The 19315-nt window shown below is 38.8% G+C and overlaps 1 protein-coding gene across 1 annotated transcript; it reads right to left on the reverse strand.

The window, feature by feature from the left end:
• Positions 1-3853: 3853 nt before the first annotated feature.
• Positions 3854-6762, reverse strand: LOC111366183 (auxin-induced protein 22C-like). The gene is made up of 3 exons (XM_022986880.1): positions 6241-6762; positions 5416-5497; positions 3854-4104 (listed from the first exon to the last, which is right to left on the reverse strand). The coding sequence occupies exons 1-3, from the start codon at positions 6590-6592 to the stop codon at positions 3996-3998; spliced, it is 543 nt and encodes a 180-aa protein (XP_022842648.1). The 5' UTR covers positions 6593-6762; the 3' UTR covers positions 3854-3995.
• Positions 6763-19315: the final 12553 nt, after the last annotated feature.

Consider the following 19315-nt stretch of genomic DNA (forward strand, 5'->3'; position numbering starts at 1 on the left):
AAAGAATTGGTAATGCCAAAGCGTGTTACTGTTCTTTTCAGCAAGAACTTGTATTTGTGTCTTGCATATAGAAACGACATTATTTTTTCCTACTCGCCTTATCAAGGTGTGACATTCCATTTTTAATGCAGAAAAAAAAAATCTTGTTGCACCACTTCACCGCTGCCCGTAAGAGCTTGTGAACAATTGATTGGAAATGTTTGTTTGCATGAGTTTGTTCATGGCATGTATATATGTTAATACAAATGTTTGTTAGATTAGTATCTTTGTTGTCCTCTGTCATATCTGATATTCTTTTATGATCTTATGTAAAATGTGTGTAACGTATTTCTTATACAGCACGATGTGTGGAATAGATATTTCCAATCATTTCCATTTTCGGCTAGATTAGTCAGTGTCCGCTTATACTTAATCTACCATAACATTCCATAATCTCTTGAGAAAAGAGAACGAGCTTCCAAATGGTTAAAATATCACAAGGTGCAGTATATTGGGACGTGATATTTGGGCTCTAAAGGTACTTTAAGCCACCTTGTAGAATATATTTACTATATGTGAGCTTAATTTCAAATAGCATATTGTTTTCGATTGACCAAAAAATTATAGTTTTAAATGATTGTTATGCCTTTGTAATTGAAAGATTCAGTTCTTTACTTCTTTCTTCCATTGGTGATTTTGAGTCCGAGAATTTTATCTTCTTGTAGGATCGATGAGAACATGGACGATACGCTATCAAATGTAGAGGGGGCTCAAGGGGCTCTTCTCAAGTATCTTAAAAGTGTCTCATCAAATAGGTGGCTGATGATCAAAATATTTTTTGTGCTGATTTTGTTTCTCATATTTTTCATGTTCTTCGTGGCATAGTACACAACCCGCCACACCACATTTTACGTCTGTCTATTAATAATTTTTTCTAAAGTTTTGCCATTTTGCTTCTCTTCACGACTCTTGTATATTGCGACTGTAAATGTATGTAAGTTTTGCAGGAAGGTGACTAGTTCTGTGAACTGTTGTAGATTATGTTACTTTTACAATTATAAGTTATTCGAAGGAGAAATATGGGTGTAGTAGATCTTCATGTTTGTCTTGAATATTCTGGCCTCAACCCGCTAAACCGCGCTCGGTGGGCCGATGAGGATTTTATTTGAGCACAAGCTATTTTACGTGTCTACTCCTAGCCCCCTGTTTGAGTCCCATTTTTATAAGAATGCATTTTTTCAACATTTATGTTCAATCACATGTTCTTTTATAAAACAATTATACTTGTATTTCAAAAACTTTTCCTTATTTTTCAATCACACATTTTTCAAAAAATTACTATTTCATAATACATTTTATCCCAAAAATGGGGATCAAACAGGAGCCTAGTTTCAATTTATGGTTGAATTTCTAAAAATGTCGGGTCGTTTTCGTTTAAGTAAGTATTCAATTTCTAAGTTCTAAACAAGTTCGATGACAATATTGATGGCTTTCCCATGATGAAGACAGTTGGCCATTTTTATGAGGAAGTTGGTAGTTTAAGAGAGACAATGTAACAAAATTGACTCGTTAATGTTACAAGAAAATAATTTTTAATGTATATTTTATTTGTTTAGGAACATGTTTTAATAATAGATATATGATATGAATCGAAAATCGAAATGAAAAGAACGAGTACAAAGTTGTGTTTTTGCTGTTGTCGCATACCGTAAGCCTGTAAATAGAAAAATGTAAGGGCCTGTTTGATTAGGTAGATTTTTCATGAAAAACATTTTTCATTTTCCACCTTTTGTCATGTTTGATAGCAATAATTTTCTTCCTCATACGTACATTTTCCTTGGTTTGGTGGGAATTGGAAAACATTTTCCATTTTCCACATTTTGTCATGTTTGATAGCAATAATTTTTCAAGCAATTTGTTTTCCTTCTTTTCCCTGCACATGTGCATTTACCTTGGTTTGTTTTCCAGCCCTCTTTTTTGACAATTGAAATAAATTTTATCCTCAATTGTAACAAATTATATTACTTTAATTGACAAATTTTATGGAAAACAAAGTCAAACAAATACCAAAAGATAAAAAATTTCAACATTTTTCAATTGAAAAATTATACCACTTAAACACATTTAATTGATTTTTTTTAAAAATAAGTACTATGCAATTCAATTCCTTGTAATTTGTTTTCTTTCCACTCAAATTTCATTTTTACAATCAAACGGACATTTAAAGGGTGTTTGGGAGCCCTTTTTTTATGTAAAAATGTATTTTGGAATAATAAATTAATGAGAAATGTGTGGTTGAAAAATAAGAATTTTTTTTGATTTACATATAATATTATTTTAATAAAAAAATGTATGGTTAAAAAGAAGAAAAAAATATGTTTTAAAAAAATAGGTATCAAACAGGCCTTTGTTATATAAAAGAAACACACGAGTGAGTAGAGTGAGAATTAATGTGCTTCACAGAGAATCAAAACTTTTGCTCATGTGTAGAAACTAGAAAGCAGAAGGTGAAGAGGGGGCCACTTGTCGGGGCTCTTAAGGTAAAAAGTCAACCTTTCATGAGTCCGTGTCCACGGAGAAACTTAAATTCCGGACAGTGGGTCCCAGGATCCGCATGTGAATGTGTTGCTTTGTCGGTTTATTACATAATTTCTCATTATGTTCCCTCACCAGACACGTGGGCAACAATAATTGGTGTTCCCCCGTGCATATTGAAACGTTACCGTCACGACAAGAAGGATTTTGGGCTTGGCATTTATTTTTAGGTCATTTTCCTATTCTCTTTTTTTTCATCCTTTAAAAATTTAAATTGTTTGCTAAATGATCATTCTTCATCACACAATACACAATAAAATATTTTACACATAAGTCAATAAAATTTTCTTACTTTTTCATCTCACATTCTCCAAAAAAATACTGTTCAACAACTCACTATTTCCAAATGAATTCTATCAAACAAGCCCCTAATCCGATTAAGCTTGCTACTTTTTCATTACATTTCAAAGCTGCGAGCTATACTTTTTTCAAGTGTAAAAGATATTTTTCCATCGTTGACTACTGTCAATAAAATACACTTGCAAAGAAGACGGGTTTGATAAGTTGATTTTCTATAAATTAATCTTGGTAAGTAAAAAAGATGATTGCACTTCGAAGTGAAAATAAAACAATAATCATCTGGAATTCGAGGGAGATACTTTTGATGGTTTTTTTTTAAGGTATCAATCTCATAGATAGTGTTGAGATTTATTCCCACAGTTTAAAGTGTCGAATTTGGGTTTACGACTCTATATAAATTAATCAACTTCTTAAATAGGAAATAAAAGAAATATTCAATTATATTCACTTGGTCAACACATATGAGTAAAAAAAAAAAAAAGAGGATTAAATATAATGATTACATGCTTACTACTTAATATTATTAATTATATTGTACGTCATATAAATAAGATTTTAACTTCTTTTTATAGATTTTACTACTTGTACATAAAAATGGTACATAAGTGATTATTTAAAATGATGTGAATGGAAAAAATTAAATGAAAAAACATTTGCTATATGTAATATTAGTCTAAGAGGACAAAGTTTATATTTAGAAATAAAATTAATGATGACGAGCTCTACTCTGACCATTTGGGGTTCAGGCGAATTATCTTCATATAATTATTAGAAATAAGAGTTTGTTGAATTAACGAAGAAAAAACTTGAAAATTTATATTTTATATTGTATTGCAAAGCCAAACATGCTCTAAATGCATAATTTTACTGCTTACAACATGAATTTAGAAAGCACAATACATGAAATAATTTAACAATATAAGTATAATATCTTATACAAAATAGAGGCAAACTAGCAAACTTATTATGGAACAAAGTCTGCAGTTATATTTTACTGAGCATTAATTAATACAAGTTTAAGGTAAATTGCCTAAATTATGGACTAGAAACTGCCCATTGTGCATAGAAATTTGTGATGAACAAACAGTACATAGTATGCTAATCCATCATTAATTATAGGGTCATGCCTCTATTGAAATGCCCTTGAGAAGGTCTTTTGCATGGAGCTTTATGCCCTTAGCATCCAACCTCTTCATGATTCTTAGCCTTTTGCATGATCCGCTAAACATCCTGCAAATTGTACCATGTTAGATTGTAAGACATGTTTGCTACGTTCTACTTTTAAATGAGACATTCGAGAAATTTATTACATACTTTCGTCCTTAAATATTCTATTGAGTAATGTTTTGTTTTGACATACCATTTCGTGTATAAAAGTTCCATACAAGATAATTACTTTTTCATATAAATAGTTTTGAAGTGCACCAACAAATGTACTTTGGATAGTTCCCCTCTCTGGGTGATGCACGATAGGTGCGTTCAACCACCAGGCCAGCCAAGCCAAAGGTGAGAGAAATCAAATTCTTCTCTTTTTATTTTTATTTTTTGTTTTTTAACCCTCACGTCGTCTCACACAGAGACAAGGGGACATAGTAAAAGAGGAGCTTATTAACTTTTCCAAGTTAAAAGACAATAAGCTAATGATTATATGAGCCTGAAATAAATGCTAATGAACTAAGCAAATTTTTCTAATTGAAAAAACTTGTCGGTCCAAATGAATCATTCTTCTGATCTCTTTTTACTCTCCATCTCGAAATTGAGCCACGACACATAGTCCATTCGCTTCGCTAAGGAAAGACTTCAGTTCATGAAACTGCAACAGAGTGGAGCAACCACGACAAGACCTTACCTTAATTAGACCTTGGTGCCACCTAAACTGTCTGTTGAGTAGGTTGGAAGTCTCTCAAATTTTTATTTTTATTTTTATTTATTTATTTATTTATTTTTTTTTTTTTGTGCACCTTCCATACTCTCGGAAAAGGATACACCGTTAAAAAATAAAATCTTTTACTAAACTTTTAAACTTAGTTAAAAACACGTGTCGAAAAAAGAGTGACAAGCCATGTACTCTCAAAATAATTGATTTTCAGAAGCGTGACCTCAAACAGAGACAAAGACAAAAGACTGGAAGATTAGAATACAAGTTTTTCGGGTGTGTGATTATTGTGTTGGACGAGAATCCGGTCGTCCATGGAAAATTGGTCCTAGAAATCTTTCTACGTACTTTATAATGTTTGGCTTGACCTGGAGGATTTTTCCTTCCTTAGTCAGTAAATTCATTATGGAGATTTTCTGAGTGTGTCGGCAACAGCTCTAAGCCACCCCAATTACAATACGTTTACGTTTCCATTTTACATCCTTCATATTATCGTATATTTGGTTCGTCTTTATAAACTCTTTATGAACACTAAACAATCTTATGATTCACACATTTCACAAATACTTGATATCGTTAACGCAAAAGTAAACTCAATCAAACTATTACTATTAGCAAATTAATTAGCGGGCGAAATAGATAAATAGAGATAGAAGGGAACTAACTGCCACGGGACATCTCCAACAAGCATCCAGTCTCCATCTTTGTCCTCGTATATTGGAACGTACTCATTATTGTCTCCTTCACCTGTTAACAACACAACCAACCAATGCATAGGTTTTTCATTCTTCATTTTATTATTAGATTTGCATTTGTCAACCCTAATAGAATTTCAATTCCAGTTAACACTCACAATTGCGCCATTCTGCATACCCTAGCTAGAGGCACAAAATCCAGACCAACTCGATCTTCCCTATCTAAATATCTGCTTTGTTAGATTAGACATTGTATCGAGACACTTGACACGTCAAACGATTGGTACATACATTTAATTTAACAAAATTCATATATGTTCTAAATTCTAAAATTCTAAGTTTGTACTAGTACTCAAATTCTTTACTACAACTTAGTGGGAGTACAAGAAATATAGTTAGCGCCATTTCTTATTGAAAACTAATGCTATTGTTGGATGTTAAACAAAATTATTGAAAATTTGCATGGAGAAAAATTGTCAAACAAAATTCCCTAGCATTCTTTATAGATGAAAGGCCCATTTGGTAGGACTTTTACAAAATAAAATTTTGTTTATGGGATTAAAAACCTACTTTTTTTAAAATAATTCGTCTGGTTAGAAGAGTTTTTATGCTTCCTCAATATATAAACTCATCTTCATGAAACAAAAGCTTTGCTAAACATGTCCAAACACTTATATCATTCATGCCTAATCTCTCTTTCTCTACCACGAATAGAAAATGCGTTAAATTTGGCGAGCTTCATAAAATTTAAGGTAATTTGGCAAACATATAAATTGAAAGAACAGAATTACTGACCAATGCCGTAGCAGCCAAAGAGTTTTTCAAGAGCCATGATAAGACCAGAATAACCCTCATGCGCACTCAAATCAATCTTGCGTAGAAAAGGGGCACCATCCATGCTAACTTTCACGTACATTTTTGTTCTCTCTTCCCCACTAAAGCTATTCTTCCGCCGGTAAGAACATACCGGTGGCCACCCTACCACTTGATTCTTGCTCACCACCTTTGATTCTTCACCGGAAAATTCAAAAAACACCCTTTTCTTCTGTTTTGTTTCCATTGAACCACTAGGGTCACCACCACCTCCTCCTCCGGGAAGCGCCAATGTTAGCTCGGTTTCGAGTCCTAAACTTGAATATTTGGCCATTTTCAGACGTGACGATCACTAGTGGAATACTCGAATGTGAATGGATTGGAAGAAAACTTTTCTATTTTCACTTTGATCAGAAAATTTGGTTTTTATATATGTTCACAAGTTAGTACACGATGAGAGCAATGCCAGATCAAGCAAGATTAACGGTCGGTCACATGAGATACAATGGTGGGGAACTATATGCTACCTAATAAAGTAGAATGGACCAGCAAGATTAAAGTTGAAAATAAGCGGAATGGAGGGCTATTGATCTGCGATGATTTTAGTGGTTTGATCGTAACCGTTGGATATGATCAACGGGAACCTTGCATGTGATCTGCTTGATTAAGGTGGGGCTCATAATTTTTTTTTTTTTTTTTGCACATATTTTATTTTGCACTATTCTTTTAAGTTCTTCCAAATATTACATTCATTTATTTTCTTATTATGTCTCTCTTCGTGTTCTTTTGCAATTATTTGCCTATGGAATTTTTTCTTAGCGAAAACTTATTAAAGGAAACTGAAAAAGAAATGCATGAATTAGCTCGTTCCGTCATGATATTTGATTGTAAGAATAGAATTGATTTATTATATTAAATAAAATTAATAAAAAGATACATGCGATAACGTAGTTAATATAAAAACTTAATACTTGTTTGGGTTTTATTATAATGAGATTATAATAAGATGAGTAATGGATTCATCAAAATATGTGAATAATAAGTGTGTGATAGCTATGATGTTAAAATTAATGTTTCACTTTAACTTTAAACTCATGTTTGGTGAAAATTAAAATAGATTTTTAGTAGATTTTGATAGAAGTTGATGAAATGTGTGATTAAAAAGTTGAGGACCCATAAAATGCATTGTTAAAATTAACTGTTAACTTAGATTAAAATCCAGATTTTAATTGGTATCAAACAAGGGCTTAATATACTGCACGAGAGTAGATCCTTTAATCATTCATGGGCTCGCAGTGAATTTCAAGGCAGAAAAGAATATTCTTTTTAACTTCTTAAAATAGACTCGAATAATATTTAGCCTACAACAATATCTCATATGTCTCGCTTAACTCCATGCCGTCGGGGGTAAAATGCTCTTATTTTACAACATCAAGGACAATTGCTTCCATTAATGACGAAAAAGATACCAAATTCTCCTTTAGGTGCTTGGGTAAAAGAAGTTGCCAAGGAATAACCTATTTTATAAGGTTCAAAATGGTGAATTGGAGTAGAGTAGACCAATAATCATGTACCATTATTGACCCAAAAACATCAAATTCTCTTTTAAATGCTTCAACAATGGTATGGGTAAAAGAAGTTGCCAATGAAAAACATATTGTATATATAAGGTTGGAAATATAGAATTAGAGTAGAATAGACCAATGATCCTATAATCATTTTGCAAAAAGCTTGTATATCGATTATCAAAACATTAATTTAACAAATAGTGATTTATATGTACAAAAATTAACAAATAATGATTTATTCGTAGTAAAATTATCAAATGGTGTATCATGTCAACGGTGTTTAGTAGATCATTTTCTATGTAGATAATTTAACAATAAGTGATTTATATGTACAAAAACTAAAGAAGGGATTTATGAAATTATTTTGATATATTGTAATGATCTGATATATTAAATTAACACAACATTCTATTTTATAACATGATCATCATTTAATAATAAATTTTGAAGGTGTATAATGTTTTATTGAACTAATGTATAATATTTTGTCGCTAAATTTTACTTGAATTGTAGAAGTAAATGTTTAACTTCTTGTTTTAGTTTATAAATATAAATTTTTATTAAAAATTTTGTATTTTTAATATTAAAATTATGTATACGTAATATATAATCAATTTAAAATTAAAAAAAAATCATTGTTACCAAATTCTTAAAAAAAATTAGTTTTAAATTTTCACTAACATGCGTATTCAAAATTATGTATGTGCAAAGTTTTTAAGTATTAATCTATTGTTAAATGGAATAAATAAAATTGCAATAAATTGTTGAGAATTTAACCTTTTTCTTCATGATGACATTTTAGGTCTTTCAACCTTATTTTTTGATGATGTATGGCTCAAAAAGTGATGGGTGTGGGGTGTACGTTATATATAAAACTATAAATAAGAGATATTAGTATGATTTTATAAACTTGAGATGTTTGTGATATTGTCATAAATTTCAGAGAGTATCTCTGATATCGTCTATTCGTAATATTAGATATTCAGTTCTAACTATTTCATTGAGACAATATCGAAAACATCCCTTTCCATTTAAACAATATCATAACCTTTCTTACTTTTAATTTGGAGTATCACATTCACTATTTTACCAGTTTTTTAAGCCATATTTAATCTAAATAAATTAACATAGCTAAAATGCTATTATGAAGAAAAGACGATTTTTCTACCATTAGAGATAGCTTCATTAAAAATTATAAAATAGCAAAATTATCATAAAGTCATAAATTTCAGAGAGTATCTCTGATATCGTCTATTCGTAATATTAGATATTCAGTTCTAACTATTTCATTGAGACAATATCGAAAACATCCCTTTCCATTTAAACAATATCATAACCTTTCTTACTTTTAATTTGGAGTATCACATTCACTATTTTACCAGTTTTTTAAGCCATATTTAATCTAAATAAATTAACATAGCTAAAATGCTATTATGAAGAAAAGACGATTTTTCTACCATTAGAGATAGCTTCATTAAAAATTATAAAATAGCAAAATTATCATAAATAATAAATAATTCATATGTTAGTAACACGTGCTATGGAAAAATAAATAAATTTATTATTAATTTATTGATGGCATCGATTTACTTTAAGACTTGAGTTAAGTTCATTGGCTGCTAGTTATGAAAAAGACATTTTTAAGCGTCATTTTTTTTTTTTTGGGAACAAAACAAATGATTGTTACGCCCCTATCTGAACCGCTTCGAAACGCCCACCACCACACATTCTGATCTGATATACACCCGTCCGAAATGTTTCCGAAGTGATATCACCAATATCAACAACCTGGTAGTACACTGCGAGGTATAGGCGATCCTGCTAAACTGACCGAAGCTCCTCGCCTCAGAGGCCGAGGCCAAGTGGACCCCTGTCAAGAGATCCGTCGCCAATTTCAGAAAGAGATTTGTGCTAAGATCCTTTCTACACTTAAGGTTTAAATTAATTTGACGTCTCCATGAGACTAGTTAATGTGACTTATCAACTTTATGTCAATTCAACCCAGGAGAAACAAGCTGCCCGTCCACTCTACAGACGCGGCTGATTAACGCCTATGAGCGGACGCCTCATACCGTCAAATGTATACACGTGTCTCACATCCAACGGTTCATCCCACCTATAAATACCCAAGGTTTGGCAAGAGGCAAATGTAATGAAACTCTTACTACATAACACTTCATAGCAAGTTTATATATTTTCTCCTCCCCTTTATTATTATTTTGCACAACCCCTGGATACTGTTCCGACCACCTAAACCTGACTTGACCATCGGAGTGTATACGGCCACTGCCACCCCCGCTGGTCCCGGTCGTGTGCGTCGACCATGTGTTGATTGTGCGCAGGGAGGAATATGTGGAGTAGCTATCGGTTGGCCACGTGGAAGGTCCAATTTTCGAGGTCAACAGATTGGTGCTGTCTGTGAGAAACACACTTCCCGTTCAAAGTTCTGTATTCTCCACCGGAGAAGTTACCGGAAGACTAGCAACTAACCATGAAAATGGGACGTTCTTGAAAAAGAACAAAGTCGAGTTACAATCCAAGTTCTCACCACCCTTGAAAAAGGAGATAGGATGAGCTATAACCATGAGAACGACAACCCCATGAGAGAGGCCTCTGAAGAAGAGGTACTCCATAACAATGTTACTCATCAGAGACCACATCACCAGTGTCGCCGAGGTGGAAGAAAAGCCATACTCATTGAAGGAATGGCTCAAATAGCTGCGGGTATGAGAGACATCGTAGCTCAGAATATGGCAATGCATGAACTCCTCATGCAAGCCCAGGGTCATTAGGGCTATCAAATGCCCCAAGGATCTTATCCGGTGTAGGAAGCCCTTGTATCTCACTCCCGAGGCCACATGAGCCGGCACACAGAATGCCCCCTCGAAAGAGAGATGAACGCCGAAACCACATCTTATGTGCAAGGGAGCCAGCCATTAGAATCACACTTGGGGGACAATTTTCCTCAAGAATACGGGGAACAAAGGCCGGCAAGCATCTTCGACCGGATAGGGGAAGATCCTAGCAATAGGGTCCGTCCGATAAGAAGATCAGTTCGTCCAGATCAAGAACAAGAGCATGCTCCTCCTCCTCCTAGAAATAGGAGGGACAAGAGGAACCTAGTCGATTGGGGAAGTCGAGGAGAAGCACCTCCACGTCCCCAGAACATTCAAGATGATGAAATGTCAGATGGGCCTTGTCGATCTTATGAGATTGACGATGATGATGATAACCTCCATTTCTCAATGGAGATCCGAAACTTCCCAATGCCAGCCAATTTCATGCCCCATAAGATCTCCGAGTATGAAGGAAAGGGGGACCCGGAGAAACACCTCACCAAGTATATGACACAGATGAGCCTAAGGGGAGCCTCGCCCGCTTTGAAATGCAGAGCCTTCCATTTAACACTAGGCGGAGCCGCCGAAGTGTGGTATAGCAGGCTTCCTCCCCTAAGCATTAGAAGTTGGCCAAATTTGAAGAAAGCATTTTTGAACCAATACCTCTCACGCAGAGAAGGAGAGACACCAGTGCAACGCTTGCAAGATATGAGGCAGGCCCCTGGGGAGACGCTGAAAAGCTATCTCGCCAGGTTTACAGACGAAATCACCTACTGCGAACAGGTCACTAACAGAGAAGCCCTTTCGGCCCTAAAAGATGGGCTCAACATGAACACTTTGTTCTGGAGGGACGTGCGCAGCAAAAATCCCTCCACATATGACGAACTGGTGGAAATGATGAGAGTGAAAATTGTGAGCTGCACAAGGACTCCCTCCGCCCTAGAGGCAAGTAGGTCAAGAACCCGTAGCACACCTTGTTACTCAGCAATGGACCCAAGCAGGTCATACAATAGCTCCCACGTCCAGACAGGCCCTGGCTTCCGCCACATTGAATGCAGTACCGGTGTCGGCATATGAGAATGCCCCTGCCGAAGCGGGACCATCTGGAAGAGCTGATAACAAGAAGAAGAAAAAGAAAAGGTCAAACAGACCCTTGGAAGGGGCAAGGTTTTGTACGTTCCATCAACTCTATGGGCATGACACTAGTGAGTGCCGAGACGCCAATTGACGCCCTGATCGAAGCAACCCACACCCTTCCAACAGGAACAAATATCCTCGCAGATCCGCCTCCTCGAGCAGAGAGGAGAGAGGGCACAAAGAACAATCACTTTGGAGACGAGAATCAAGAGACCGAGGTCAATCTAGACAGAGAAACCAAGCCCAATTTTCTAGGAGCCAGGTCATCAGAGAAATCAATACCATCATTGGGGGACCCCACGTCGGTGGCAACACCAGGAATGCTCAAAGGAATTACACAAGGGAAGCAAAGGACCCACCAATAATCACTTACATTGTCAACGAGTCGCAAGCAGCTGATAGGATGGCCCCAATCACCTTCTCCCAGGAAGACGCAAAGGGGGTTCACCACCCCCATTGTGATGCATTGGTTGTAAGAGCCGTAGTGACTAGAAACGGATTGAAACGAATGCTCGTTGACAATGGTAGTTCTGTGAACATATTGTTCGGCTCCACTTTTGACAAAATGCAAATTGAACATGGGTTGATCCCCACGATCGACCCACTATTCCGATTCACTGGGGACAGCATCATTCCACGAGGGTGGATCAATCTGCTTGTCGAGATGGGTTCGGCATCCCTAGTGGCCCAGTACTTCATGAAATTTTTGGTGGTAGATCACAGATCGACTTATCACGGAGTATTGGGCAGACCCTCTTTGAAAGATCTTTGGGCTGTCACGTCCATCCACTACTTGTGCATGAAATTTCCAACCGAACATGAGATTGCTGCGGTTCGAGGCGATCAAATGGGCTCCAGGGCATGCTACTTAAACTCGCTGCGAAAGTCCAAGCCCCGAACTATTAATGTAATCCTAACTGAGGTTCCCGCTGAAGTCAGTACGGATATGGAAATGCTCGACGCCCCTGAACAAGGGCATACCTCTGAACAAGAGGAATACATCGACATGAAAGAGGCCCCTAGACAATGACACCCTCTTGATGAGTTAGATCCTCGAATAATTGACTCTGAACCAAATGCGACCCCAATTGAAGAATTGGAGACTTTCCTCGTCAACCCAGAAGACCCCAGTCAGGTCTTACGTATAGGAAAGTCATTGTCCCCTGAAGCAAAAGTAGAGATAATAAGCTTCTTGAAAAGGAACTTGGATGTCTTCGCATGGAAGTATGAAGCTATGGTGCGAATAGATCCTAGGATCAGTTGTCATCACCTTAACATCAACCCCTCCTATGCGCCCCATAGACAGAAGAAACGTGCCCTCAATCTGGAAAAGTACGAGGCACTGAAAGACGAAGTGAACAAACTTAGCCGCAATGGTTTCATAAGAGAGGTCATCTACCTAAAGTGGATATTCAACCCAGTCCTGGTGAAAAAGCCCAGCGGAAAGTGAAGGGTATGCGTAGACTTCACGAACTTAAATAAGGTGTGCCCCAAAGACAGCTTCCCACTTCCAAGAATAGATCAACTTGTGGATTCTACTGCTGGACATGAACTACTGAGCTTCATGGATGTATATTCAGGGTATAACCAGATACCCATATTCCGACCTGATGAGGAAGCTACATCGTTCATTACAGACAGAGGTCTGTATTGCTACAAAGTCACACCCTTCGGATTGAAGAATGTCGGAGCCACATATCAGAGATTGGTCAACATGATGTTTGCCGAACTCATTGGTAAAATCATGTAGGTCTACGTGGACGACATGCTAGTCAAAAGCCTCCAGGCAACCGAACACGTAAGTCACCTCGACCAAACTTTTCAGATACTTAGAAAGTATAATATGAAATTGAATCCCCTCAAGTGCACCTTCGGAGTGGCATCGGGTCAGTTCTTGGGGTATACTGTCAATCAAAGAGGAATTGAAGCAAATCCAGTGAAAATAATGGCCTTGCTAGAGATGAGGTCACCTCAGAAACCAAAGGAGGTCTAAAGCCTCAATGGTCGGATAGCTGCACTCAGTCGCTTCATCTCCAGAGCGACATATAAAAGCTTACCTTTCTTCAATGTGCTGAAACAAGGAAAGAAATTCCAATGGACTTCGGAGTGTGAGGAAACCTTCCAGGCGCTGAAAAAGCTCCTCGGAGAGGCGCCCCTCTTGTCGAAATCTCAACCGGATGAGTCACTACTGCTGTACTTAGCGATTTTGGACGTGGCGGTCAACGCCGTCCTAGTCAGGGAAGAAAGTGAGCGCCAGTTGTCAGTGTATTACGTCAGCAAAGCACTCCTCCCAGTTGAAACACGCTACCCAGACATGGAGAAACTGGCGCTTGCCCTTATCACAGCCTCAAGAAAATTGAGGCCGTACTTCCAGGCCCACTCAATTCTAGTTCTCACCAACTTCCCGCTGAAACAGGTGATGCAGAAAATAGACGCATCAGGACGCCTGCTAAAATGGGCAATCGAGCTCGGTGAGTTCGATCTAACGTTCTGACCACGCCATCAAGGGTTAGGCCCTTGCTGATTTTATGGTTGAGTTTACCAAAGCCCCAGAAATGAAAGCGATAATGGAACCAACTGAGCCCCCCACATGGAAACTATTCGTAGATGGGTCCTCAGGAGAGACAGGCTCAGGGGACAGGGATCGTATTGGAAAGCTCGAAAGGCCATGAGCTAAATTGTGCAGTAAGGTTCGGTTTCAAAGCCTCGAAAAACGCTGTTGAATACGAGGCCCTTCTGGCAGGTCTTAGACTTGCTAAGGAGATGCGGGTCAGAAGGCTCCTGGCGAGCAGTGACTCTCAACTAATAGTGAACTAGGTCAATGGAAACTTTGCAGCCAAAGATGGTAGCATGATTGCGTACTTGAAGTTGGTTCTGGACGTAGTTCCTCATTTTGAAAGGTTCGAACTGACTCAAGTCTCCCGTCTAGAGAACGTAAATGCAGATGCCCTTTCAAAATTGGCCAGCAGCAAGGATTCAGAGCTGCTAAAGGTCGTCCCTATTGAGTACTTATCAAAGCCCTCCACCTCTGGAGGTGGAGAGATACTATAGATAGAAGGCACCCCATTGTGGATGCAGCCTATCATCGCCTACCTGAAGGATAAAAAACTGCCTGCTTCTAGAAGTGAGGTGAGGAAGTTAAGAAGAAGGGCTGCACACTTCGTACTGTAAGAAGATACTCTTTACAAGAGAGGCTTCGCCTCGCTGCTTCTTCGATACGTGGGAGGTGAAGAGGCCACATACATACTCAGGGAAATCCATGAAGGAATCTGTGGAAATCACTCCGGAGGAACAGCTCTGGCACACAAGGTTCTCCGTCAAGGCTACTTTTGGCCGACCCTGAAAGGGGATGCTTGCCAGTTTATCCAAAAATGTGACAAGTGTCAGCGCTTCTCGAACATACAAAGACAGTCTGCTCAGAGCCTCTCCGTAGTAACCAGTGCTTGGCCATTCGTCAAGTGGGGCATTAACTTCATTGGTCCACTCCCAAAAGGAAGAGGAAGTGCAACTTTCGCCATTGTCGCCATTGAATACTTCACTAAGTGGGTTGAGGCAGAACCCCTTGCCAGGATCACCGAGGTGAATATTACCAAATTCTTCTGGAAGAACATCATTTGTAGATTCGGCATTCCCCACTCCTTAGTGTCTGACAATGGAAGGCAATTCAACAACAGGAAGATGCGAGACTTATGCGACGAACTAGGCATAAAGAAGGATTTCTCAACACCTCATCACCCCCAAGCAAATGGGCAAGTTGAAGCAGTGAACAAGACTATCAAGCACACCCTGAAAAGTAAGCTTGACACCTCAAAGGGAGCTTGGGTTTATGAACTCCCCCACCTCCTCTGGGCTATCAGAACTTCTAGCCGAACTACAACAGGTGAAGCACCATTTTCCATGACCTATGGAGCCGAGGCCATGAGCCCGATCGAGGTCGAGGTCCCATCACATCGACGGATACACTTCAATGAGATCAGCAACGACGAGGCTCGAATAAGTGAACTGCACCTCCTTGAGGAGATCAGGGATGCCTCCCAAGTGAACTTAGCAAAGTATCATCGAAAGATGATCCGCTATTATAACTCCAAGGTCAGAAGTAGAACTCTTCGCCAAGGGGACCTTGTCCTCAGAAGGGTCTTCCAATCTTCAAAGCCAACCGGGTCGGGAGTGTTTGGCCTGAACTGGGAGGGCCCTTACCGCATCCATAGGGAATCCCGACCTGGTACTTTCGAAATTGAAGACATGGCAGGAAAGGCAATACGTCATCAGTGGAACATCGAACACTTGAGGAAGTACTATCAATGATGAGCCTTTGTTCCGATTCGATCTCAATATGGTCTAATGAATCGATTGTTCTGATATGGCCCCAGTTGTAAGTTCCCTAGCTTACTAAGTGCGGGAATTGCCTTGGTAAAGTGTGGTGTAATTTATCTCAAGTAATGAAACTTTGGTTCTGTGCCACATCGGTTAGTAAATAGTTTCCTCAGTCCTTCGATATGTTTACTTAAGTGATCTGATCTTCAATTATTAACTGATTAACATTAAGAGTCGCTTCATGTTCGCTTAAGTGGTTCAACTTATATTAACTTGTGTGGTCCAAACCTCAATTATTAACTGATTATTGTTACGAGACACTTAGTCTGATGTTTGTCATTCATACAAGTATAAACAGATCCAAAAGGTAAAAAATCAGAAGCACAAATACTTAACAAAAAATTTCATTTCATTTAATGAATTGAAATACAAGAAGGCCGAAGCCATTACAAAAGATGGCCCTATTCTGCTGGAGGGACTTCTGTATCGGCCGCCTCCGGGGCCTCCGGAGCTTCCTCAGCAAGTTTATCAGGCCGACCTCCAGTTGGTTTCCTGAACTCTGCCTCCAATGAGGAGATGTCCAAAGTGGGGTGTACCTCTTTCAATCGACCCAATAAGTTTTGGGCACTCCAAGAGGCCCAAAAATTGGCGAAGTCGTCATACAGGGGATGGTCTTCAAAGTGGTCGATGAAGTTCTGAACTGCTACCTCCCCTGCAGACTTCAATTCCTCCTTCAAAGAGGCAATCTCCTCTGACTGAGCCTCTGCCTTCTGCCTCAACTCCGCCTTCTCTTTATTTGAGGCCTCCAAAGCCTCGGTGGAGAGCTTGTGGTGATCGTTGCCGTGATCAAGTCGCCGAATCACAGCAGCCACTTGGCACTCCACCTCGTATAACTCCTTCTTCAGCCGCTCCACTTCTACTTTGGCGACAGTTAGCTGGGTCTTAGCCTCCTTCTTTCCCTCCTCCGCCTGCGTGGCCTTGGCCTGGGCCTCTCGCACGGCATCCCCATAGTGCATTACCTCCTCGAGGCGCTTGGCGAGGTCCTTCCTCTTGGAGTTCAGATCCTTCACTAGGCCCTTAAGTTGGATGCTTGTACTCAGGGCCCGAGCCACACAAGCGCTATTTGCAGCCACCAGGTCCTCAGCTGTGCACGAGGCGATGTGGTCCCTCCACTCCTCGGTCCAGTATTTGCTGTAGACCACGGCCACTACAACTATTTCTGGAGGAAGGGCCTCCAACACTTCCCTCACCGGCTCCTCCGAATTTGTGCCCAAAAAGTCGACCTCCTTAGAGGGACGGGGCCTCTTCTTCTTCTGCTGTCCCGACACTTGAGCAATTGGCACAGCAGCAAGTGGTATTGTAGCCGGGGCAGTGGAAGCCTCAGATAGAGCATTCCTCTTCTCTAGAATGGCCACCCCGATTGGGATTGTGGTTTGCTTCAGAGCAGGGGGTAGCCTCGCCACAGTTGGGCGTTTCGGAAGGGCGACACTCTTCTTGCCCTTCCTCCGAAAGTCAGCCTCCGGTACCTCCTCCTTCGTCGGAGGCTGAAGCCTCTAGATCCTCCATTTGCTTTTTGTAGGAGGAGGAAGAGGCCTTCAATGCCCATGCCTCTGCCATCATCTTCTGGATGGTCTTAAAGTCGGGGCGCACGGGCATTTTCTTATTAAAGTTGTCTGCAAAGAACGAATTATGAATTAGTACAAGTGTTGAGAGTTCAGAATAAAGGGTAAAGACTTCGGTGCAGTTACCTTGGAATGCCATCAGGTCGTGGGTAATGAAGTGAATGTTCTTTCGGATCGACCTATGGTAAGACCTCTTCTTTTGAGGCAACTGATAAATGATGCAGATGGTTTCGAAGTCCTTGGATGACAGCTCGTACCGAGGAAGAGCACCTACAAAGGAAATGCAAATATTAGACACGATTCGAACCTAAGAGAAATATAAAGAAAAATAACTACTATACTCACTAAGTGTTGAATACTTCGTCGGGACCGTAAGAGGTGCCAGGGGGTCCCCCTCCATCATGTCTCATCGCCCTGCGGCCTAACACCACGAGCTCTTCCATTCTTTGATGGAGCTCGACAGATCGAGCACGAATGGGGTGTAGAAACCCCATGAAGTAAGGTAGTACCATCCCCAGGTCTTATCCCTCCCCCTCCCGACAGTTACCTTAGATATATAAAGGGTCTGGAAGACGGAGAGGGGCATCTTCACCCCTAATGACGCCTCTTTCCACAACATCCAGGAGCCCACCATTTAGTTTCAGGAGTTCTGATTACGCCCAAAAAATAACGCGGTTATTGTAGTACAGCTTTGGGGTGTCGTATCCACAGGGAGATGGAAAATTTCTCAAAAGATCAAACAAACTAGGGTTTTCGTAATTACATGTGGGAATGATTTGTCACTTGGAATAAAAATTAATTATCAATATGCGAATTAGTGAAGCGTCGAAGTTCCCCCATTGGATTGGATCAATCAACATCAATAATTCTTGTATTTTCACTCAATTAGAGGTTTTCTTCCCAACTCTCTAATTGGAAGATTTAACAGTGAAGTCCAATTTTATTCCAATTATATTTCTAGAATCTAGATTTTCTATAACACATTCGCACATTTTTATTGGAACAAGATCAAAAATCGACCATATACGTTAGGCATAAGGCAGTAATCAATCCGCCAATAAAGTGATATTAAGATTAAAATTCAACAATTATTTCAATCATTCGATAGAAAGAGCATGGCTAGATCTATGAAGGATTTGATAAAAGTTAAAATAATCTCAACAATAAGTAATTTAAATTGAAACTCAACAAATAGTTTAATTTAACAATGGAAAAAGCATGACTGAATCCATGAGAAATTTATTAAAAGTTAAACAAATTTCAATACTAATTCATAACGAGAAAATCCAAATCTAGAAATTATTAAGCAAAGAGAGTTCGAATTACATGAAATTATGACGTGAAATCTCCAAATCCAATGAGTTCCTTCGTTGCTTCACCGAGTTCCTTAGTTTTCCATGGAGTTTCTTGAGCACCAAGATGAAAAAAATAGGTCTAGGGGCGTCTCCCTTCGTTCTGGGTGGTTTTGGGCATTTATATCCCGTGAAAATTAGGTTACCATAAGAGATTCAATCGTATAAGAAAACTGAGATTCGGCCACCAAAAAAACACTATGCGACCGCATGGTTATTGTCATTGC

The sequence above is a fragment of the Olea europaea genome, chromosome 17, assembly GCF_002742605.1.
Source record: "Olea europaea var. sylvestris chromosome 17, O_europaea_v1, whole genome shotgun sequence".
Classification (NCBI taxonomy): Eukaryota; Viridiplantae; Streptophyta; class Magnoliopsida; order Lamiales; family Oleaceae; genus Olea; species Olea europaea.

What these genes read in the sequence shown, in the direction of transcription:
- LOC111366183 (XM_022986880.1), bottom strand. Translation starts at nt 6,592, where the DNA reads ATGGCCAAATATTCAAGTTTAGGACTCGAAACCGAGCTAACATTGGCG. An exon ending in CTTTGGCTGCTACGGCATTG is followed by an intron (nt 5,498 to 6,240) that starts GTCAGTAATTCT and finishes TGTTGTTAACAG; the next exon opens with GTGAAGGAGACAATAATGAG. An exon ending in GTTGGAGATGTCCCGTGGCA is followed by an intron (nt 4,105 to 5,415) that starts GTTAGTTCCCTT and finishes TACAATTTGCAG; the next exon opens with GATGTTTAGCGGATCATGCA.